This window comes from Protopterus annectens, chromosome 2.part1 (genome assembly GCF_019279795.1).
Source record: "Protopterus annectens isolate FY-2018-M chromosome 2.part1, PAN1.0, whole genome shotgun sequence".
NCBI lineage: Eukaryota > Metazoa > Chordata > Ceratodontiformes > Protopteridae > Protopterus > Protopterus annectens.
This window is the reverse complement of record NC_056729.1, coordinates 1,584,651,963-1,584,678,252: the sequence shown is the minus strand read 5'-3', so window position 1 is coordinate 1,584,678,252 and position 26,290 is coordinate 1,584,651,963. Positions and strand designations below refer to the sequence as shown.

General features: G+C 38.9%; 1 protein-coding gene across 5 annotated transcripts in view; it reads left to right on the top strand.

The window, feature by feature from the left end:
* PLEKHG5 (pleckstrin homology and RhoGEF domain containing G5) overlaps nucleotides 1-26,290 on the top strand; it is a 1,795,538-nt gene that overhangs the window by 1,460,855 nt on the left and 308,393 nt on the right. For all 5 annotated transcript variants that reach the window (XM_044063030.1, XM_044063029.1, XM_044063028.1 and 2 more), the window contains one exon: nucleotides 10,816-10,979. In XM_044063030.1, the coding sequence (XP_043918965.1) occupies nucleotides 10,816-10,979 (164 nt within the window). The remainder of the gene's footprint in view (nucleotides 1-10,815; nucleotides 10,980-26,290) is intronic.

Genomic DNA, 26,290 nt, shown 5'->3' with positions numbered 1-26,290 from the left:
CTGGCCTTAAACAGATGCCCTATGCTGTATGCAGACCGGCTCAAAAAACTCCAGCTCTACTCTGTCGCATATCACCTACTCAGAGGCGATCTCTGCCTAACATACAAAGCCATGTCAAACCAAGAGCTGTTGGACATGCTACACTTAAGAAATCCCAATCTCTCTGTACCACATGCTCCAGGGACCTAAACCTTGTCATCACAATAAACAGAACATGCTGGAGGAATAGATTCCTGTCCCAGAGACTTCCCATACTCGGGAACAAACTACCCGTTCATGTCAAGCAAAGCTCCTCATTGTCCCTCTTTAAGAAAATCTTGACAACTGGATGGGAAATAGAAAATTCACCCCGGGGATTACTTCTGTGGCGCTGCTTGACAGGGGCACATGAAAATAATTTTCTTGGGTGGCAAAAGCCAGGGAACCTTTTTTGCTAGGCTTATACAGGCCCCAGGGCTGATAGCCTAGTACCTACCTATGAACCTATGCTTAACGAGGAGAAGGTCCCTTCTGCCCTCCCAACCCCACTACTAAATTATTCTCACTCGAGAATCCCACAATATTAGACAAGGGTACAGTACTGAAATTATTTTAGAGAACTGTGCTCATTTCCAAGGTTGTGCAACTCCAGACTAAGAATAATGAAGGGGAGGGGGGAAGTTTTATCCTTCTGAGTTCAGGTGTGATATTGTGTTATGTCTAGTCTACTGTTAAGATGTTTTTCTACATTTGCAGTGTTGTACACATTCAAATTTTGGCAAAGATATAGTCATAAATCAGCAGCATCAGGTTCTATATTTAATGTCCATTACATATATATCCATGCACACATTTATTTATATATGAATATAGGTTCACTTTATAATCCTGAAATATCGAATTTCAGAATTTCGAGATCATAAAGCCGAAGCCTTACAATCTCGAAACCCCAGAAACGTGAATCCTACACTAACACATATACACACCTTTCCCCACTCACAAACACACACATCTTACATACAAGCAGGGGGACAAGCCCCCCTGCACACCCTCTCTACTTAAATATACTAACTCCAAGGTCGCACTACACAGACAAACACACGAAAACACCACTACACACCTACATTCCCCATGAACACGCACATCACTGTTAATGTATCAAAGTTAAGGTTATTATCAGTTAGTACCCCTAGTAGCAGGAGATATGATGGTACTGTTGTTTGATGTAACAGTAAAGTTAAGTGGAGAGGCCGTACGGGTGGGAGTAAATAGTAGGAGTTTTTGTTTTTTTAGGATTCAAGATGAGGCAATGGTGTAGTAACCATTTCTCGACTGTGTTAAACACATTTTGCGTGAGGGACTGAAGGTCTGATGGAGAGGTGGCTGAGCATATTACTATGGAGTCATCTGCATATTGCATTGAGGTAGCTTGAGGTATTGCAGAGAATGTAGGTCATTGATAAAAATAGAAAATAGTAGAGGTCCTAATCTAGAGCCTTGGGGGACATCGAGTGCAATGGGGAGATAGGGAGATAAGTTGTTCTCCCACAGAACAGCCTGTTGCCCAAGTAGAATTTGAAACCATTGTATAGCCAGTGCATCTAGTGATAGGTTCATACTTGCTGGTTGAGGGTTTCTTTGTATACAAAGTCCTTTTGGACATGTTTACTTACATTTCATTGCATATATTACTTGACTGCTTATACCATGAGTAACAAATTCCTGCTTTATAATTTGTTTTCCTGTAGTTTAGTACGTAGATCATCTTTCCAGAAGATTACTTTCTCCATCCCTACTCCATTCAGGAGAATATCCGTTAAAAAAAATTCTCTCATTCAAAATTACAGGCTTTTGTAAATCTTGTATTTACAAGTGAGCTAACCTGAAGCTAATAGATTGGATACATACCCAGACAGTAAACAATTACTTTCAATGTCTATCATCTCCCACCCAAGGTTACGCTGGGAGCACATGGGTACTTTTAGTGTATACCTGCTGGCAATGCATAACCAGCCTAGTTTCTGGCATGAACATTATGTTACTGAAGTCTGACCTAACCTCTCATAAAAACATTCCAGGGAATTTCCCTCTACAAGCTGAATTAAAGTATACATGCAAATTGTTGTATGATACTTCAGATCAGAAAGTGTTGCAACACAGCTTTGTGAAACATTTTGACTGGTTCTTATTGACAATTTACTCTCAGAATTTCCTTGTACCACAAGTACAGTTTCATGTTTAATTATAAAATAACTTTTCATGTGCAGTTCTGGGGAGGAATGGACAGTGTTTTAGCGGGTTTATTTGTTTGTAGAAGTTCATGAATAAAAGGTCGTGCAATTCTGGTTTTATGTTCTGATTTGTAAGTAGCATTCTGTAACATGATGCTATTAGAGATTGTGTAATCTACAAATTTATCTGGTATGGTGTCTTTACAGATGTCTGTATCAGTTTAAAAAAAAACAATATAGTAAAATCTAATTAATGCCAGAGATTTTGTAGAGATAATTGCTGTCTCTTTTACTTTTTACCAGTTATTCATTTCCTTTCACTATTCCATGTGCTTTTCTTGTGGTCAATAAATCATACAAGCAGTGCTTTGTCCAAAAGTGAGTAAAAGTAATGCATAATTTTTGTTCTGCAGAAAAATACTCTGGATTAATGTAAACCACAACTGTTTATTACGCATTGTAGTCTATTGCAAAACACTTGATGGTAATTGTTGTCAGCAGGCTCTGAGAAGAAAAATTACCCTAAACAAGCCATGTTTCCAAAGAAGTTGCAATCATTATTTCTAAAGAATTCCAGGTTTCACAGGATTTATCATTATCTTTTGACAGTATGTATATCAAATTAGCCATTTAAATGTAATGTCTATGTATAAACAGAGTTCTTAATAAAGGGCTTCCTTCATGCAAGTATACATTTCCAAAGTAACCTGTATTGACCGCGGTGGTGGTGCTGCGGTAGCGTTGTCGCCTCACAGTAAGACGCTGTCCAGTTCGATTCTCAGCTAGAGCGTCTTCTTCGTGGAGACATGTGTGAATGGGCGTACCTTCGTTCAAGGTTGTGCATCAGGCCTGGCAAGCCGGTACGTAAAAATCAACTGCCAATCATTAGCAGACCGGAGTTCCGCTGTGGCGACCCCTAACCGGGAAAAGCCGAAAGACACAATCTCACTTAGCAAAAATGTTACAGGGACCTGGCAAACTGCTACTTTATTTTTATGACATGGCTTAATGGGACCCGGCAGTTTCATCACATGCTAAACTGATCTCTAAATCAATCCAAACCAGGGTGTGGAACTGTAAATTAGCAGTAGTAATCCCCTGAAAAGCAGTCAACCCCCCACATACCTTCCCTGGTTTTAATATCCCAATTCCTGCTACTACCTCCCTTACATCTATAGGTTTTGCAGCTTTCCTAGTGCCTCTGTTAAAGCATGTGCTGTGAACCAACCTTCCTTGTATAATTTAGCACACAGAATTCTAACAATTCCTCAATCCCTTTTATTACTGGCTTCCTTGATCCTGGTTTCCTTTCATATCACTTGCACCCAGACTTTTTCCCTCTTATTTACCCTGCACACCAATAACTTGGTGCCCCGGTCAACCTTTGCTCATCAGCTAGTTCCCCTTCATCCCAGTGTCACATCCCCCCAAGCCCTTGAACTCCTTACACAGTCTCCTAATCCTGTTCTTCACTGCATCTCCATCTCTAGCTCTGCTTTGCCATTGTAACATCCTAATCACAGCCTCGCCTTTTCTAATCTTGCCCTCTTGCCTTTGCTGCTTCCATCCCCTAGACAGAGTCTCATCCATCCCATCTTGTTCCCCTCCTATTCAGCCACTCCTACCATAGCCACTTCTTGCCTGTTTTTCTGACCTATTTGTCTCACTATTTCTTTTAGCCATCATGTAACTTGCTCTTATTTGCACTTACTCATATTTCAATTCCATCTTTTACTCTCCATTTGTCCACAAACCATTCTGATATCACCACTCGTACATTACATGCAACCTTTCTACTTTCCCCACCCACCCATACCCTCATATGGTTCACCAGGAAGCTGTCCAATCTACTAGTTTGCATTCATTTGTCCATCAAAATATAAAAGGTTTCTGTCTCCCCTACCTTTCACCTCAAGCTGTTACTCAAACCTCTATTTACATCCAGACATTCAGCCATCTTTGAAGTCCTATCATGAAACTGCATTGTCTCAAATTTCCTATCTAGAAAGTGCATGTCCCATTATTCCTAATTCCCATCTTTCCCACTCTCTTTGAACATGCAGACCCTAGCCATGAAAAAACTCTTCCCTTCTTCCTCATGTCATGCATTCTCAATGTCATTTCTTGCAACATCACCACATCTACCTTGTTTATTGTTACGTTAGTCCAAACTCCATCTTAGTGTCACTCTTAATACCCCACATCCAAAGTTATAAAATAATACATCCCCCTGCTCCCCCACTTTGGGGACCTCCCCTGCATTCCTGGAGCTGTGCTGCATTAGCCTTTGTGCCATTCATCCCAAATAACCTATGACTGCCCCTCCCCCCCCAAGCAGTAAGTGTTCTTGGATGTTGCTTGTACTCATATAATGCATTCAGCATAATTCTTGTCCTCATAAGCCATACAGACTCTAGTTATTTCCTTGCTTTCCCTATGACAAACAACTCCATAACTGCCATCTCAGGACCCTCCCACAAGTGCTTAATAAGCGTCTCCAAAGCACCAATCTACTTCCACCTCTCCCAAAGTGCCCCTTCTCTTCTTTTCCCCCAATGGAAGTACAGACATTAGCTGATAACCCAGCTACCCACTTTCATCTAAACTCATCGAGAAACAATATGTAAATTGTATAAATTTTACATTCTGACTGCGACAATGTAATATGCTCTTTACAGTAAATTCTCCTATTCAACATCTTATCTGTGCCCACTACATACTTCTGCAGCTGTAGCTTGACCATCTTCAGTCCTCTATACACACACACACACTCTTCAGAGTATGAATCTGCAACATTATCTAGTAAAAAACGTAAAGGCAAAGATGGAAATATCAGCTTATTTCTATTCTATAAAAACAGAAGGTGTTAACACTGTATGGAATACAAAAGATTAGCTTCAAAGCAGGCCACTGTCCATCTCACACAGAGGACAAATTACATGAAATTGAGTAATTTTACCAGCTTCAGATGACTGCCATATCACTGAAGTCATATGTAGCATCAGCCCCTCCTCCTGTTCCCATGTGGTGGTGCCATTGTGGATTCATCTAGAATTCCTCCCTTCATCAGCATATGTCTTCAATGTCCAAGACCACATCTCATATGGCATGAGAGACAGAAAAAATTTAAAATGGATAGCCAGTATTAAGTAGAGCCAGATGGACCTCATTCTTTCTTTCCCATTTTCGTGGTGCTGTGATTTGTTGATTTCCAGTCATACTCCATTCACACCCAACAATAGCGTAAGACTTCCATCCTTGAAACAGTTCTGCTTCTCCTGGCCTTTCTACCCGTCTTATCTCTGGTCTTTCTTTATTGCCTCCATGAGCTCATTGAAGATTGATAAGACTAATAGTCATCCTCATTTTCTGTGTCACATAGTTTTAAACATGGAGCAATCGTTTTTAAACATGGAGCAATCCCTGCACTTTGTCTCCTTCCTCCATAACTGACTGAAACTTTCTCTCCTCTATTGCACCTTTCTCTTTCCATGGGGGGCCCTCACCAAGCTTCTCACATCATGGCTATTTCTGCTATGTCCTCCCCCACTATTCTTATCCTCTCTGGCAGCCCCCCAGTCTGTCTCTCTGTCGGGTGTCTGTAACTCAAAACACTTCTATATATCTCTAGGAATAAGTGTAACTGATAGAATGCTGCTCAATGCAAGGCTCATAACTATCTTCACCAAGGATGATGCCAACATTTGAATACAAATTTGATTTTAATAATTGGTTTAGATTCTGGTGTCACTCAAGAGGGATCCAATATATGTCAGCATGGGAGAACATGGTCAGAAGACCACGTTGTTTTGCCAAGAATGGGTTGCTTTTAGATATTGGCTAAAACTTTATCCACCCACATGGAGCTTTTTTAGGCAATGCTAAAAATACAAAACTACCAACATAGTGCAAAACTCCTCGAGCAACCTTAAGGTGTTACTGCTCAATGTTCTGAGTGTAAACAAAAAACTTCACATCCTTCAAGCCCTCCTCAGTCTGGAGAACGTAAAAATCCATGGTATGACTGATAGTTGGTTTAAAGCCATAGAAAGTACTCTGGAAGTGCAAGGCTACGGTGCCTTCCACACATTTACACCAACAACAGCACAGACTGGGGCCAAAGGTGGAGGAGTCTCAATCCATGTTAGCAACAAACATACCTCCAGGTTGGTTAAACATGATGATACAATGGTGCTTATCTATATCCAAGTCATCAAAGGGTAAGGTCCCTCACTATATCATGGTTAGCTACAGGTCAACATCTATGCCCCTAGTTTCTCATAACACTTATCTAAACCTACTCAAGGCACTCACCATTCAACCAAGTACCCCCAAAAATCCAGCTAAACCAGTAACAATTAGGAACTGTTCAAAGAAAACTATATACTACTAAGAAATAGTTTGTCAAAATTCAAGGCTCTCTCCAACCCTGAGACCACAGCTATCTATGCAGAATTATTCACATATCAGTATACAAACATATGAATGGCTGCATAGAGGCTACCATGCCTAACAGAAATAAACCCAAAACAAACACTAAAATTAAACCCCACTGGTGGAATCCTCACATAAACAAGGTATGTAATAGAAGAAGAAAATGCATGGCTAAAATCGGGAAAAGCAACTCCTTTAATGACAAACGCTGTATTATACAACTAAACAAGAAACTAAGAGGTCTAATCAAGTCCATCAAGGCCAACTATGAGGTCAGATAGCTTTTCAGGCTAAGGGCAATCAAAAGGCCTTCTTCAGCGATGTCCAGAAACTTAGAGGTAATACACAACAGTGTGCTGAATTAGTGGTGAAAGGTACCACCTACACTGATCACAGTGACATAGCCAATCTACTGGCTGATAAATTTAGCTCAGATTTCACCCCTCCACTCCACTCCCCAAGCTCTATCAGGTGAAATCCTCTCCAGCATACTTCCTGCAGCTACAAGTAGGGACCAGATGCTGGCAGCACTCGCTAAGCCAAGAACACCACCTGCATGGCTCCTGACAACATCCCTGGTTGCCTCCTTAGCAGTCTAAAATATGATCTATCAGGACTGCTTGAGGCACTCTTCAAGTACTACCTTGAAACGGGCTGTGTTCCAAGTGAATGGAGGACTGCAAGTTATCCCCCTTCCCAGAGAGGACCATCAGCCATCCCAGGGAACTACAGACTCATCAGTTTAACAAGCTTAATATGCAAAGCCATGGAACACTGTACCTGTCCCAGTTTGGCACAAAGGTCATGCCTACTTAGGCTAGCAGATTCTTTGAGAGGGTTACCAAGGTAATGGACAGTGGTGAAACGGTGGGTACTCCGTATCTTGACCTGCTTAAGGCATTTGATACAATATCCTATTCAGACATGGTCTATGAGCTCTCTGAGCTAGGCATAGACCCTTAAATAACTCATTGAGTTGCTAACTGGTTCACAGACAGGACCCAAGAAGTAAGGATCAGTGAAAATCTCTCCAACAAAAGACCGGTCACCAGTGGAATATCCCAGAGAGCCATGCTGGCATCTACTTCTCAGAAGTCACGGCTGACATTCAAAGCCTCTGACTCACCAAGTTCAAAAATGGCTATAAACTAGGAGCTAATATAGATTTCCCCAAGACAAAAACATCTTGCAAGTGGTTTTAAAGTAGACAAATGACTGATGCTAAAGCCATGGCCTAAATCTCAATGCTAAAAAATGCATTGTAATGCCACTTGGGAAGCTGTCAACCCAAGTTAATTATTCCGTCGATAAAACACCCCTAAAAGTCGGGTCTATATTAGATCACTGAATGCTTAAAAAAGCGAACGGTGATTAATCAACCCTATGAAAGCGAAAGCTTACAATTTCAAACTGTCAGAACAGCGATTTTTTTTTCTAGGGAAAAAAATCGCTGTTCCAAAAAAAAAAAAAATTACATTAAGTGGGGGGCTTTGCCCCCACACCTCCCCTACTTAAATGTACTAACTCCAAGACGCACTACAGTGCTGAAAACGGCAAGTAATGAAGGGGCCAAGAGAATTCTTTCCCAGGCAAAGAATTCACTGAAAAGCCACTTCAATATTTTGCCGTTTCAGGCTTTTGAGTTTGACCAAGACGCATTCAAAAGAATGTGTCTTCGGTCTTCTAATAGGGAACCTAAAAGTCGACCCAGTAGTAGGAGATCTGGGAACATATGTCGGTCAACGGCCAGATAGTTATCTACATGTAGTTAAGATAATAAAAAAATAATTCTGTGCCACCTGACTTATAGGTAAGAGTATGGCATCTTGGTCCAAGGAAGTTATAGTAGCACTCTACTTAGCCCTTATCAGACTCATCATTAAATACAGTGGTCCTTTTGGCATGTTCCTAACCAGACACTTGCAACAGTTGGAACTCCCACAAATATTTCTCATCAGGAGAATTCATGGCATGAATACCCTGTTCTACACTAATCTCCTGTCTCTGTATTCAGTCCCCTACAGGCTGCTGAGCGGAGATCTTTGCCTGGCTTATAGGGCTTCCTCAGACATAGCCCTGTTGGATCTATTGTACATGTGCAAAACAAACAGCACCAGAAACACTAGATCCAGGGATCTGAACTTTGCTTGTGACATAAACAGACTGTACTGCAGAGACAAATGTGTTCCAAAGGATCTTTGCACTATGGAATAGGATATCCACCTATGTAAAACAGAGTTTAACCTTGACAGTTGGATGGGAAATCATAAATTTACCTCCAGTCTGGTTCCCAAGTCCATTACAAACAGAGGTGATCAGTAAGAAAATTATCTAACACCCCATACAAATCCTTAGCTACCTGCCTACTAACATGTAGCCCCCCATAAGATACTTGGAACCCAAATGGGTTTGGGGTGTGCAGCTAGGCTTGTAAGGGCCCTAGTCATGGTCAGCCTAGTAACATTCTATGAACCTCTATTCTGTCACTGCCTTCTTCAGTACTTTACATGCATGTACAGATACATGCCATGCAACCCAAAGCATCACTGAATACAATAACTTGACTTATGACTCTTGATGGCAGGTTACAGTTGATTTGCTATACCACTGTTTGGAAATGCATTATTTCAACATTTAGGTCATTAATCAGAAACTCCTCTTTAGCACTGACTGAATTAACAGCCATTACCTTATCCCGCAGTGGTGGTGCTGCGGTAGCGTTGCCTCACAGTAAGACGCTGTCTGGTTCGATTCTCAGCTAGAGTGTCTTCTGCGTGGAGACATGCGAGCTGGTAACTCGGCACGTAAAAATCAACTACCAATCATTAGTGGACCGGAGTTCCGCTGTGGCGACCCCTAACCGGGAAAAGCCGAAAGACACAACAACCTTATCCTTAAAGAATGGTATTTCACAATATTTTCTCATGGAGTACTTCACAATATTTTCTCATAGAGTACCATCTGTTCTCCTCCTGCCAGTCTTATGGTCTCAGTACATTATGTAGAGGATGTCCTGGAATCTCTCCTACCAGATCTTTCAGCCACTCTGCCAGAAACTAAGCCAGTTTCCCTCTCCACTCCTCTCCTCTCTCTATACTAGCAATTGTAAAGTTCCCTGCCTCAGACCTGTTTTCTAAGTCTTCTGTTCTAGTGAGTAGAGTGTAAACTGTTGCCCTCTGAAATCTTTATTACCTTTCTTTCTGCTTGATTGTATTGCCAACAGGATGGTTCAGTTGTCCAGTGATATTGCTGCTTTTAGCAGCTCTTTTTCAAACATACAGTTGCCACCTTCTGTCATGTTATTCCCATATCAAGCAAGAGAGACTGTAACTTGATTAACATGTGGTCTGTTTTGCCTTTCACGTAAGCTGCCTCTAATGCACTCCTAAGTCTTTCATCATGTCCAGCTACATTTAAGCTTGGGACTAATGTTGTATGACTAAGAAATAAATATCTACACTGCTGTCCTTTACAGTGGACAACCCATCAACAGCAAGGCTTTTAAAATATGCTTCATTGATGGAATGTTTATCCTCTCCCACAGACACAATGCCATTGGCTGTTTGGTATGTAATCTACAAATGAGGTGTACCTATACCTTGTACTAGGGATCTTGTACCCTATGAAAGTTGACAAAATTCTTCTCATTTTTGTGTTGTTATGCTCCCCTGATAGGCAGTAGTAAGGATCTCTTATGGTTCTTTGTAAACTTTCATTCCATCCTGCATGTCTTACTTCCATGATGCCATTTTTCATGTTTTTTCACTGTGGTTGTCCTATTGTAATTATGTGAGAATCAGAGCTGTTTTTAAGGCAGAGTAGTAACACTTTCACATCCCCTGCACAAACATATTAATACCAGACAATCAAATGGTTCCTGTTGGCATCTCTGGCACAGTACTTCTGTGCTGATGTGGATAACGGCCTAGACCTACAGTAAATAGGAACTCAAATATTGTTAAAGTAAATATTTACAAGTGTAACCACAGCCTGCTCCTCAAGGGTGGAGTCGCAGTACTGATGAAGCAAGACTTTTTCATACAGAAAAGTAAGTTTGTTGCATCCGTGTTTATATTCTGGTACTTAAAACGACATTTATGAACAGTTTAATATCATTACTTATCTATGCTGCAATGCTTGTCTTACAGTATCCTTTTTATGCATTCCACAGCAAAGCCAGGAGATGAGCTGAAGGTGGAAGAGGCAGTGAAAGACTTCCGTTCCCAAAGCCTTCCCAACATGAGGCCATCTGGTACTTCACTGAATTATATTTGCAATCCTGCCCCAGAGAAGGCTGAGACTTGTCCTCTGAGACGAGACAGCTTGGATATTCTGGTGAGTCATGCCGCTTGTATAAGGCCATGTTAACAATACTGTCATTAAATGGTACGCTGTGACGTCAAAAAGCAAGCACAGGCATTGATGGTTGTTTTAACTACTTAGCTCAGAGACATCCCTTTTCCCCACCTGTTGATATTTATTTATTTTATAGTTTTTGTTAACAGGGAATAATTGATGCAGGCTGAGCCCCAATGTCATTGGCCTGTGGAGAAAAGCTCCACACTTCAGGTGAATGCAGCTCTAAACATGGTATAATTTTTAAAACACATTTTGTGTATGCTATACTGAATATAGTCAACAAATACAATTGGCATAAAAAGCAATATATCAATTAATATTTGCAGCTCACATATAGATATATGTTGAAGATTAAATAGTATATACGTGTACCCTGGCATCTTATCCCACTAAAGCAGATACTGATAAGGTTACTGCTTTGATTCCGTCACACAAGTACAAACACATGCACAGACCTTTTTTATATAAATTAACTTTATTTTAAATTTGCCTTTGCTGAGTGTAAAAAAAATGCAGTGAAGAGATGTTTTATATGTATGATGAATATCAGTGTCCCTAAAGTCAAAACCTATGGGAATAATTACACTGACTGCTTTATCCCACAAAATTACCAATGTATTTTCTTTTAAGGATAGAGTAGTTTGTTTCACATGGGAGACTAACATGTTGTTAATTACAGTGTTATGGCAGTCTTGACAGATCTAAGATGAATGAGCCTACCAGACTTATATTAGTAAATTCAAGCAAATCAGATCCTGAGCTGTGACTTGAACAAAAGCTGTATTAAATATTTGTTTCCAGGTAGAGCTTCAACTGCATATAGATGGGAATGCTGAAGGCCTTTGCAGGTGGAGAGAACGGTAGAATAAGCCTGTATTTTGACTTACAATGTTTGGATCCATATGACTTCTTTATGGACCAGTGTATTATTATCAAGCTCAGTAGGCTTTAATGTTATGGTTAGATATTTGACTCGGAGGTTATCAGATGTTGGAAGAAACAACTTTTAACATGTTAAAAACTTTCTCCTTCAGTACTGGTAAAAATTAAAATTTTGTGTTAGTGTGGTTTTCGTAGGAAAAAAGCTGTGTTTAGGGCACTCATTTGAGTAATGCTGAATGGCTACTAAAAAGTGCTTGTGATTTGTTTGGGGGGTGCTATTCGACAGCAAGTAGAGCTTGGTTGTTTTTGATTTGACACAGTGGCGCAAGGCACATCTTTACGACTGGCACAAATGATCGTCTCTTAGAATTGCACATTTTAACTCTGATCTGAATTGTATGATAAATGTGTGTTGTCTACCTGCACTATTTTGTTTAGAAAGTATTTCTTAAGTACCATTTTTAGTTTTTTGAACCAAGTTTATCATGATGTAGGTGGCCTGGTCTAATGGACTATTTTCAGCTAAGACATGCGTTACTCGATGCATGAGTTTAAATAAAAAAAGAAAGTCTAGAATTTAGGAAGGAATAAGTGAAGATCTGACAGAGATATGATGGTGGTGGTGGTGGTGACTGAAATGGTAGAGAAACTCCAGAGATTCAGGTAAGAGAATTATAGGATTGTAAGGAGAGCTATGCTGGCAGAAATATGCAGTGAAAGTTGGAAAAGTAAATAGGAAAAAGTACTTCTCAAGTAAAGAGGCTTATTGCATGCTTTTGGTCATGAAGTAGAGCCAGGTACACTTTCAAGGCCTTGGTAAATGTGGACATTGTTACATGTGAGTGAAGCCTGTACAAGGGATGATTTATCTGCACAATATGTTTTTCTAGTGTTACCAAGTATATGGGTAAGTATATTAATGGTATGGTGAGATTTTGATGTATATCATTGAGTTCTATAGTGCATCTTACTAGAGGGGAAGGTGGAATGGTCAAGCAACGAGAGCCAGTTTACCAGTGACGACCATTATGCAGTGTTAGAACTGACGGTTGTTAAATTCCAAGATGATATTATAATATTTGAATGCAAAAGATTTTATTTGATGCAGATAATGTTGTGGTATAGATAGCTATGGTTGGGCAGAAGGACTTCTTGCTTCAAAAATGTAAGTCATGAATGGAATAACTTGCACTTTAAGTAGTTTTACATTTTCTGATGTAGATTGCTAATATTGGAAAGTAACTGTAATGATGAAAAGATACAAGTTGCCTTGCTGAAGGATATGATTTGAGTACAGGATTAAGTACTGGTTTGTTTATTTGTATTTACAAGTGATAGCATGTTGAGGTAATTGTTTTTATAAACCAGGTATGAGCAGATGAGAGTTCAAGGGCTGACTGGGCCTGAAGGTTTGACTGGGTAATGGAATGCCTTGACAAGTACCAGATTATCAGAGTAAAGGATTGCCTGAATGACTGTTAGTTTGAAAGTGAGAAAATGTATAAAATGGGATAAAAATGTGAGGTCCTTGGACAGATCCTCATGGTATGCATTTTAGAAGACTAAGTGGAGTAATCGAAGGAAGTAGGTAGGTTTTAATAGAGTGGTGTAAGTTAACTATGTAAAAAAGTGCAGCTGCTTGTTCTGTAAGAAGTAATTCTGATGTTCATTTAAGAGAGATTTGTAATTGGTGAAACTTTTCTTTTGAAAGGCCTGTTAGGAGTGCACCTGAAGGGAAAGGCCATCATTAGTATTTGTAGTCATGGTAATAAATGTAAGGAGAGCTGTGCTGAGGAGTGTTGGCAGTTTGTCATGCTGCTCATCAGAGAAGTCACTGTGGTGATTGTTTTAGCTGAGAAACTGTGACTATTTATAGTTTAGAGAGATGCAATAGGAGGGATTTATCATTTTTAATGGACAGATTCTTGCACCTTTCCACATGTTAAGGGGTCCATAGTGAGTCAAGTATGGTCCAAGGGAACTGCACTGAATGTGAAACTTAGGAAGCATGTATACAGGAAATTTCACCAGTGGCAAGGTAGTTGAGTTACACCTGGGATTGTGCTCTGAAAGATGTGGTAGTTTTGCAAATCAGAGGACTGTTACTGTGGGAAGGAAGAGGATCTGGAAACATGAACTACTGGGTCCACTGTGGTAGTCCTAGATGGGCCCCGTGGTGTACATTTAAGCAGTAACAAAGGAGTGGTTACCATTTTGATTTTATGATTAAGAAAGTTAATTTCTTGCAGTACTTTATCCTACCAAAGTTGTTGAGCTTTAAGTTAGTTTACTTTTAGCTGAATTATTTTTCCAAGTGAGAGTAATTAGAGAAAGTGTATTTTTATTTATTTATTTATTTTTTATGAAGGAGTGCTAAGTTAAGATAGAGGTGCAGTTAAATGGATTTTGGTTTTAATGGTAATATTGATGCTGGGCAATGGTCACTAAGTGGTGGTGGGTGAGCTGTGGATGTTTTGAACTTATTTGGCCAATTGGTGAGAATAGCAGTGATGAGTGAAATTGTTACCAGAATTACGATCTGATGCTGGTTATTGGGACGGGTATAGTGTTCTACAGTGCACTGTTCATTGTCTGTGTCCAAGTGACAGCGAACCTTCTTAAAAATTACAGTTAACAGTGTGGAAGCTTAGATTCAGCTAAGGAGAAAAAAGCTGAACAGAAGTAGGTATTGGGTTGTAGAGTGGTGCTATATTATTTGCCAGATTACCCAACTTGGATAATGGTTACTTTTCTTTACAGATTATCATTTGTTCTCATACTTGGCCTAGAGCCTGAGAATGGAATGTAGCATTTTATGTTGAACGGGCCACAATATTTGGGTTTCTGCCATGATTCTGATACTGCTGTGATGTCTAATTTATGAGTGTTTGTGCATTCTTTGAATGGAGAATATGTATGTTTCTAATATTTCCTAAGTTAGTGTGGCAAATGTTGATGGCTTTCATATGAATAGATATGTCTTGACATTAGTGGGACCATAACTGTAGTTAAGGAAGGGGTGATTTTAGGTGCCAGCCTTGGTCTGGATATCTCCACAGTATATGAAAAAAAAAATGAAAAGATTTAGGCAAATTTTCTAGTACCAATGAAGTTATGAGGGTATTTTTATGTGCTTTATTTTGTGGACAAGAACAATCTTTTTCCGACTGGAATATGACTGTTTTACCCCAGCATACTGATCCCAAGACTCTGATGATTTTAGTTGGAGGGACTAAGGGTTTTGAGTCTCCTCTTCCTTTCTCAGTAGAGTTGTGCATAGCAGTTGATGGATGGCAGTGAGAGAGAAACAAATTGGATATTGGAAGGAGGAGGAGTAGAAAATGGTTAATTTCCACAGTGGAATAGAGAGGCTAGGTGAGAGATGACAACTGTGAAGTAATTGTGGACCATAGTATAGAAGTAAAGTTTCTGTGCATGTTATAGGAAAGTATAGTAACAGGACTAAGACGAAAATACATATAAGTGGGGATTAGTAATGAGCTGTGGTAGTTTAGACAGGTTAATTTATGTGCAGTTTTATGGCAACTCAATTGTTAATATCACAAAATAAACAGTCTACCAAAGCTATATTTGAGGTAAGTTTGGCCTCCTAGGCCAAGAACAACCACAAAGCATTCTTTAGCTATGTCCCCAACCTCAAAGGCAATATACTATTGTGCGCAGAGCTCATTGTAAATTGCAAAAATCAAACTAGCGTGTTCCACAGCAAAGCAGTCCTTTATTAATCTACAAAGTAAAATAACCATGACTCTGATGATGCCTGAATAAGAACAGGCAAAAGCGCTTAGTCTGAGGTGCTTTTAGCATTTATTTTACTTTGTGGATTTTTAATAAAGGACTGCCTTGCTGTTGAACATGGTTTGATTTTTCCATTTTGTTTGGAATTGCCTCATCACTCTTGCAACTAGAGGGTGCATTTCCTGATTCTTGGTCTGTTTAAACTCGTAAATTGAGCCACCTATATTCAGCCAAAATGTACAGCAAACCTCCTGGCTGATAAATTCAGCTCCAACTTTACCCCCCCCCTCTCTCTCTCCTTCTCAACCTTTCATTAGGAAATATCATCAAATACAACTCCCCCTACTATCACTAGGGAACAGGTATTTAATACTTTCTCAGAGACCAAAAACACTGCATCAATGGGCTCAGACAATATCCCAGGATGCCTTCTAAATAGCATGAAACATGACCTATCAAGGCTTCTGGAATTATATTTAACTTTAGCCTCCAAACAGGCTTCGTGCCTCATGAATGGAGGAAGGCAAGAGTCATCCCTCTGCAGATGGGACGTCTACATCTGTGATGTAAAGAGATATGTTTGTCAAAATAATTTTTAAAGTAGACAGATTGCTAATGACTTAACTATGCTTAGTCTTTGAATTGCTAGTATTAAGTAATTAGTTACTTAACAATCATAATTGTCTTTGTGTCTATTGGTTGGGGTGGCCTAGGGGAATAGTATCTTTGTATTTAGTTCACTGTGTTTTATTTGTTGAGTATGATCAGAAGAAGCAAAAGTGGTTTTGCAAAAGCACTCATTGTTTTTTTTATTAAAGTCTTGGCTTGCTTTATCTACTTGCTGTGTTTCTGCTGTGTTTTATTTTTTTTTTCCACTGAATTTTTAGAACCGAGCAGTTTATTCCAGAGGATTTACTTTTTCTTTTTGGCTGCTTATTATATAAATACTGCTGCACACTGCTCTTGGACTGTCATCAGCTATTTTATATCTATGGAGCTGGCTTGCAAAGTTATGTTAGCTCTTCTTAACCATCAGTCTTGATAAATGGTAGTCCAACACATTTTGCTTGAGAGTCAAGTGGAGACCAGAAGAGTGGACCTGGAGTTTAACGATCTGAGCTAACAGCTAAAAATCAGTTTCTGTTCATAGGTAAGTGCCCTTTGTGGGCCATTTCAAGCCCAAAGATAGATAACAACCAAGAAGACATCCCCACTCAATTTAATAAATACTTTACAGAAACTATCCAGACCTTTGCAAACAACCAACCCTATGACAACATCCCCACCCCTGCAAATCCACCCACTCACCCCCAACTAACAATTACCCCAAGTTCAGCTTCCACCCAGAACCAACCAAATCCATTGAAAAACTACTCTGCAAGCTCAAACCAACGTCTCTAGCCACAGATAAATTACCCGCTGAATGTCTCCACCTGGCTGCAGAAGCCATATCATATTCTGTCTCCATCCTAATTAACAGATCCATCTCCAATTGTATAGTACCCAAGCTATGGCAAATATCACACATCATCCCTCTACATAAAGGGGATCCTCCCAAGAATGCAATAACTACCACCCTACAACCATACTACCCCCTTTATCTAAAATTTTAGAGAGGGTAATACACAAGCAACTAATGAAATATCTCCTAGAAAATAATCTAATATAGACCCTTCCATAGCACCACCACCACACAGAATTCACCAACATTGTCAATACTCGCAGAAACAATGGACTCCTTGTATCTGCCAACTTCCCTTGACTTGTCCAAAGCATTTGATATGGTTAACCACAATAAACTCCTCCTTTCACTAGCAACTGTAAACCTTACCACCCCTGCCATCTCCTGGTTCAAAAACTACCTAGAGAGAAGGAAACAAGCTGTTATGTGGCAAAACCAACTCTCCCCCTCCCTACCAGTCTCCATAGGAGTACCCTTATCCTCTTCACCAATCACCTCCCAAACAGTACTCCTAAAGGCTCAATAGTGCAATATGCAGATGAGACCACCATAATATGTGCAGCCAAATCAATTGACATCCTTCACTTCCTAACACAAGAATGCTTTTCCCTAGCAGAAACTTGGATTACAAACCCAAGGCACATTCTGAACCCAAGTAAAACAAAGCTAGTACTCCAAAAGAGCCACACTTCCCACTGATTCTTTCTTCATCTCCTCCTTTAACAAGACCACAATCACCCCCACAAATCATACAAAATTCTTAGGGGTTGAAATATATAATCACCTTAGATTTGACCTACATCTTTCTATAACCATAAAAAAGTACATAAAAAACTTGGCCTACTGTATTGCAATAAAAAATTCCTCACTGACCACTCCAAAACTACAATAGCGAGGACTCACCTACTATCCACCCTACTTTATGCCTCCCCCGTGCTTACAAATCTCTGCAAATCTGACCTAAACAAACTTGATAGTTTTTATAATAAGATAGCCAAATTTGCTACAACCTCTTCCCCTCAGAACACATCACAGTGAATGCCTAAAAAAACTCAATTGGCCAGAACTACCACTACTACTTAAACTCTATCAACTATCACTAGTCCACAAAATGATACATAACTCTGAAAATACCCCAGCCCTACAAAATCATTTGCAACCCTATATAACCACCAGGACCTTGAGGTCTAGCACACAAAACCTCCTCAAAGTAACCAAATATAACAATGAAGCTGGTAAGTCTGTCTACAGCCACTGTATAGCAAAAACCTGGAACTCCCTTCCTGCCCACATAACTGACAACAAATCCCCATCACAGTTCAAGAGACTTGTTAAAACTCACTTTTTGAATAATCAACTGTGCTCCTGTATCCCCCTTGGCTAATGTCTCATTAGAACACTGCATCTAACTTAAGTAACTCTGCTAAGCCAACCAATCATAATACTATACCCACTTAGTACTGGTAATCTACTGCTCATCCCATCTCTCCAGGAGTTAGGTAAACTACCCCAGCAATGTTGTGCTTTCCATAAGCAACTAAAACCAGGAGAAGACATATTGTAAATTAATTTATCCTTCTCAACTATAGCGAGCATCATCTGCTCTCTCAGAGCCTTATTCTACATCTCTCTGCTTTTAGTCTGATAGTAAATCTATCACAGGAATCCTAAACTTAGGAATATCTTCTAAAATGTAATATTATATTGTAGAGAATGAATGTATCCTGTTAGTTAATATGTATGTCAAAGTCTTTTCTGTGGAAATTGTATGTCAAAAGTCTGTCCTTAAAACTATGTGTTGTAAAAATTTGTTCTCTTGGAGCTTTTCTCCCCGGGCCTCCATTGAAAATTGACTTGTAATTCAGTTGGACTCTCCTGGTCAACAAATGTAAAATAAAATAAATAAATAATAAATACATCTCCTGTTATATAGTCCACAAATATGTTCAGTCTGCTGTTTGTCATAGACAAATACGTGTATGGTGAAAAGACTTGTCCTAGTATTACCCCTCCTGGATGGCAGCAATCACTGCATTTGCCAGAGGTTCAACTCTCTTAATCTGGACATCTGTTCTCTGCCTGCCAGCTAATATTTATGAGAATCATTAACGTCCACTCTCCCTTTAACATCTACGGCATGCTATCAGAACCTTTGTTATTATCCAAGTAAACCACATTAACTTGGTCTGCCTGGTTTGTCTTTGAGGTTTTCCATTGAAAGGGAACTCTAACTCTTCTTTGTTGTGATTTATTCTCTGAAAGGAGATGTTGATTACCAAGCCCCTGCTGTTTTCTTCCAGGATCTCTCCGAGTCTTCATCTCATACTCTTCTCCATACCTTTGAATCCGGTACTAATCTGAGGACTGTTTGTCTACGATTTTTGGTGTTTCTTCATCCTCCCTACCCTTTAGGAGGGGGGTACCTCTTGTCCTTTTTAGTCCCTTAGGACCTCAGCTGACCTGGATGTTATGATGTACATTGTTTTTTATTGTTCTATTGTTTTTAGTATTTTTCCTAGGTGGTCATCCTCTTATGCTTCCTACTCCTTTAGTTTCCACATTTCCTCACAGAGTTCCATTTTTATGGGCCCCCCATATCTTTCCACTTCCCTTTTTCTTCCCTTCACATGATGTGACCGTTTACTCCCTCTTTTTTGTAGAGAATTACAAGGTATCATTTATCCTTCAAAATGTTTCTGGAACTTCATAAAATGTAGCTTAAAAGGATAAAATCTACAGCTTGCAAAGACAGTAACCTTTGCTAAAGGTCACTGTGGGTACTTTGCATCTTTCTACAGCTCCTTTCTTTTCAGAGGGAATCTAAGCAGAAATTCATGCTACAGTGTTTAAAGGTTAATTACATATCATGAGCTGTCATAAAATTGCCAGTGCAGTGTCTTCAGAGTGGTATTTTTTCAAATGTAGCATCTCAGGCAGTCACAAGGTATTGCATGGCATGACAAAATAAGAAAACAATGCTGCCCACCTTGGTAACATTTACGTATTATGCAGTGCTGCTGATGCAGAAAGAAAGGCAAAGCTGGAGGAAGGTAATGCAATGTAGTTTCTGAATAATTTTGGTCATGCAATTTGCCTAGTGGTAATCAAGGCCCAGCTGACGGCAGGTTGTTATACCTTTTTACTGTGGATAATTAATGTACAAGGAAACACCAGGAAAACCCTGTCCAAGTTGTACCAAAGTGGTAACATACTATTTTTAGCCCACATCAAAAATTTACAAAGTTATTGGACTGAACATGCACCCTTGTTTAATGTGAGAAAACCACTGTATAAAAATGTCACCCCACTTTGTTAAACTTAATTTGATATTTAAGAACTGAAAAACAAATATTTGTGGGTAATTGGGCTAAGAAAAGTAGTCGGGGCTTGAACCGTGAACGCTTGCATGTAAAGCTGCAACTCTAACCACTACACTATCTTGGCTTAAACATCAGTCCCAAGTCTCAAACCCATGACCCTGTACACTATAATGAGAGGAATATACTACTACACCATCTGAGCTGCTGTTTAGAGATTAGTACTAGGCTAACTGCCCCTTGGGACCATTTTAAGCCTAGATGTTACTGGTGTGGGGCTAGCAGATCTTCAGTGATAAAGGATAGAACCGATTTTGATATATTCATACCTAGTGAATTTTGCTTTGCATGTTTACTGTATGAGGGAGATGATATCCTCTTTCAGTGGCGTTTGTGATCCGATCTACCTTCATATGCCTTTTATTCTTATGATTAATCTTACCCTACTTCTAATCAAATGTAATAAAATGTAAATATTGTGAGATAATATTGGTAGCGTTTAATTTATTTTTATTGTATTTTATTTCTTTATAATAATCTATAGTGAGTTCAGCATAACTGCCATAGTATAATATATATTTGTTATTGATGAGCATTTCTCCAAAGGGCTAATAGCACAGTTTATGCTAGTCAACAAATGAAAATAAATTAAATGAGTGACTTTCCCCTACCAAAAACATGCTGACACTCATCAAACTGATGTGTTGTCAAAACAAAAAAACTAAAGAATAACTTTATTTTCTTTTGGCATTTAAAAACCCTGTGTATAGAGTTTTATTCCCTGCAAATCCATTCTTAATTATTTTAACTATAATGCTGCTACATGTCAGGTAAAGTGAAATTCCTAACCGTAGATGCCTTGGCTATTAAAAAAAAAATGTTTGCAATATGTGAGAACGAGCTTGCGTTTAGTACTTTGGATATTACTGAACTAACTATTGATAAACTGGGTATCAAAAAGGAATCAAAATTCCTTCTAGCATCCTCTGTCCACACATATAGGGATCCAGCGACAGTGGACTGGGGTGAAAAGTAAGACAGCGAATATTATAAAATTAATCTATTCAGTATCAGACTGATATAACTGTGGGGGCAGTGGTTAAACTGTCTGCTTCACAGTTTCAGAGTTCATGGTTCAAACCTATTCTCTGTTCACTATCTATGTGGAGATTGCATGTTCAACCTCATTTCTATGTGGCTTTTCTGCAGGTACTGCAGTTACTTCCCACCTCTGAAAAAATGTGAATTTATTGACAACAGTAAATTGTGTGTGTGTGTGTGTGTGTGTGTGTATGTATATATATATATATATATATATATATATATATATATATATATAAATAATGTCTGTGTATGTATTACATTACATATTGCTAGATCTGTTAGCTTACCCAGTTAGTTAACAAATGAATAAATTAACCTTAAATGACTTTATGTAGAAGGAGACAGAAAACCTAGAACAAACAAGATAGCACAGTTAGTGCAGAGGATTTGAGTTGCTACTTTGGATCACGGTTTGATTCCCTCAGCCTCTGTTTGCCTACTGCATTTATTTTATTTATCCTATCTTAACCAGGTTATGTCCACTAGGCTACTAGCCTCTTTTTAGGGGAGATCCAAAGTGGTATTTCTACTACTTTGGGAAATTAGAGCATGACATCAGGGAACTTCCCGTATTCTTTTTGATAAGTGCCATGGGACCTTTTACATCCACTTAAGCTACCCATGAACTCAAGCAGATGGGTCCTCAATTTAACTTCTCATGCAAATGACAACACACTCAGGAGTACGATATCCCCCCGCCACACCCAATACTGCACTGCAGTATCCACAGTCCAATCACCTGGAGTGGGAATGGAAGCCACAGTCTTGTGGCCCCAAAAGTGAGTGTGCTACTTATTGTGCCACTAGCACACTACAGCAGTATGACTGTGCGCAAGTCACTTAACCAGACAGCACTTCTGGGCCAAATCTGAAAAGCGTCTATATGTATCATGGATCTACTCTGCTTAACAAATAACTAAAATGAAAAAAACATATATTGCTGCTGAGGTTGCTGTTCTTAAATCTTGAGATCTGAACGCATTCTGCAGTATTCTGAAAACTCAGGATAAATAGGATTCAAGAGTCAGCAGAGTATCACGAATTGCCACACCTGTGACATAGGTTTATTGGTTCATAAGATTAATACTAGGCTAAATTCCCTTGTGGGCCATTTTATTCCTAGCTGATTACCTCATGTGAGAATCAAACCCTGCAGCTTGTTGTCTGTAAGGTAAATACCTTAACCATTATGGCAACCTCCCAAACGAAGGTTTGGAGGCAGATTTCTTACACCAGAGAAACATCTGTGGAAGCTAATGATACATAGGATGATGATGTCATGTCAACTGCGAAAGAATTTTAAGGTCCTAGGATGTGCTTGGTCACCAAAAGACATGCAGTGACATAGTTTGTTCATCTTTTTTTGAAATGATGACTGTCACTATATTCCATAGAGTATGGGATGTATGTACTTAAGGGGTTGGGAGGGTGGCATAACAGTTAAGGTGTTTGCCTTACAAACACAAGGTACAGGGTTTGAGTCTCACAGGGGATAATTGGCTAGACTTACTGTGTTTGGGTATCTTTGCATAGCAGTGCATGTCCATTACTCGAGCATAGCACAAGAAAAGGAAGTAGTGTCACAAATTTCATACCATCTGCTAGGATCTGAATTATAGAACTACATAGCACTCACTTTTATGTAGGGGAGAATCCTTCCCTGAGGCACAATAGAGGAGGCTAGGGCATGTCTTTCAGACATACCTATGAAGAGCATTTGACGTATAACACTCTACTTATGAGTTATTGTATTTATTTATTTTTTATTTTTATTTATTTATTTATCATTTGTTGACTGGGAAAGTCTGACTAGGTTCCACAGAGCCTGTTTTCAGCGGAGGCCCGGGGAGAAATGCTCCAGATGCATGTCTTTGGAATGTGGGAAGAAACAGGAGTACCCAGAGGAAACCCACGCGAACACAGGGAGAACATGCAAAACTCCACACAGAAAGCACCCCAGCCGAGAATCGAACCAGAGAACCTCTTGCTGTGAGGTGACAATGTTAACCACTGCACCACTGTGCCGTATGAATTTTGCTAGATTTGATCCATAATATTAAAGGCAATTTCATTCATATTCCATAGTGTATGAACTGGTTTACTAGGCAAAATGTACGACTGTCTCATATTGAACTTCTCTACATTTTGTAGCTGTCTTGTATATACATTCATTGCATAAGAACAATGCAAGTAATTTATTTGACTTTATAATAGTAATCCTATGACTTCAGTAACACTACAAATATTGGATGTGATTAAAGCTCTGTGTGCTTGTAATGAAATGTGATTTTTAACTGTTTTTAGATTTAAAGAGATGCATTTTTTCTAGAATTAAAATATGTAGACACATACATAAAAACACAACAAAATAAGCTTTGCCAATAAATTTGAAAACATCTTCACAAAATAGTGTGAATATGTGTTAAAATTTGCAGCCTAAACTCCCATTTGTTTCTGTACTGTACCCGTGGTAACTTATTTCCTTAGTAAATAAAGTGAGTTAGATATGGTCATAAGGCAAGACCTTTGGTGCCTGTAGCCCATTGGGATGGGGTGCAGTCAGAAAGCTAAAAAGCAACATTTACTAGCTTTTGCAATTAGTGTTTTATCGCTGAATGAGCTAAGAGTAATACTAATTTTGGTCACATATGTGCAGAGATGTCCTGACACATCCTTTAATATATATATATATATATATATATATATATATATATATATATATATATATATATATATATATATATATATATATATATATATATATATATATATATATATATATATATATATATATGTATATATAGACTAGAATAAATTTTCTGTACAATACCAAAGTACATTGTATCATGACATGTCACGGATCTGTCATGATCCCAGTGCAGCTTCACAATGGCATCTGTAGGTATACAGGTTTATGCTATGCTAACAACCACTGGGGCTTTCATAAGTCTAGCCATGAAACCCAATTGTGACCCACAAATTTGATTTATATAGTGGGTGATTTACTGACTGCCTCTGTCTATCAGAGACATACATGTCAGATCTTGGATGAATTTCTGGTTACCTATCCATTGGTGCAAGCTGCACTTAAGGTTTGGGAGGAAGTCTGCTTCACATGGATAAGGGAGCCTTTTTCAGAAAATGGGAATTCTCTGAGAAACATTATCTGTCCATCCAACCTGTCCTGTTTGTTTCAAGCAAAATTTAGGTCTTTTAATCAAGTATTTCTGATGCTGTTTGTTTTGTAGATGTGCAAAAGGTTCATTAAAACAGGATCCAGGGATGTTTTCTATGCCGCACAAAGATCTTTGTATGTACATTTCTTGTATGATACCAAGTAAAAAGGCAGAGCTATGAGGCAATCAGTATAGGACATTGTGTTTGACTCCCTGTATTGTTTCTGTAATGAACCTTTGTGGACATTCCAGTTGCTGCATGTGTATTACATACCAAAGGGGACGTTATACTCTGTAATCGGTTTGATGAGGACAGAGTACAGTGGTAACCTAGATACCATGTTCTTACTTATAAGTCAAGGAACCTAGAAGGATTTTCTTACTGCTTTGGATGCATGTTGGTCGAAGACTAGGTTACATCTATCCCCGATCCCGGACTAGTAGAGTTTTTCGGGTTTTTTTTTGTTTTTTTGTTTTTTTTTTGTTACGGTGGTGTTACATGTACCCACTCCATTTATTTTAATGAGTTTTTTTTTTGTCTAATATGTTTACACTGTTAACTAATACCTCAAGCATGTTGCGCACAAAAAATAAATGAATATTCAGTGCTAGTTTAGGTTCTTGTAAAGTACAATAATAAATGAATGTATCTGCTGGGTTATATTAATTAGAATATTAAGTCCCACCAACTCTGTGCAATCCCGTAGGTGTCATATATGCTTAATATGACATTCATGAGGTCTGCAACCCTGTGTTACCATCCATGTAAACTTTTCCCAAGACAATGGACGTAAGCCATACACTGAGACGGAGAGAACAGTGCAAGGGAGACAGATCAGGAAGAGCTGTATTTTGGTTGTTTATTACTAACTGAGTGATGCATTAAACAAGCAGAATACTGTGGTGACACCAAGTGCGAGTCTGTTTGCTTGTCTGATAAGCTTGTATCTACCTAATAACATCTTTATTACCTCTTTAATTAATAAGTACATCTCCAGGATTTATAGCTAGACAGTGAACTGTTGATAATAGAAACTAATGCAAATAACATAAATTTGCAATGTGTCAGCTTAAAGAGAGTATTTTGACTCTCCACACTTCTACATATTTTAATTACAAGACTATCCAGCTGTAGGAGTAAGTAGAAACATACATACAGCCTGACATCTCAATAAATTCAGTAGGCAGAGTATGAAAACTGGTTTGACTATTCATCTAAATGTGTGATTTTTAAGCAGTTATTTCAGTAATTCAGTTGCCCATATCTGTGGAGTTTTGTTTTGCGTCACATGTGCAAACAGAGATGCACACACACCTATCTTATTGTAGCTCTGCAAACATAAACATACAAACACACAACCATAACTTTTGATCACAGCTCCATAAACACACACAGAAACATGTGCACATTGGGCAGTAGTTGTCCAGCAGATAATAATGACACCGCCAGGACTGTACTAACAATGTAGTAGTGACATTTTGGGTATCTTTATAACCCCTTAACGTTGCCATACTCATACACGCAAGAAATGTAGTTAACTGTGAAAAATGGTAAGCAGTGTGATCTTTCTCTGTGGCTTTGTTTTA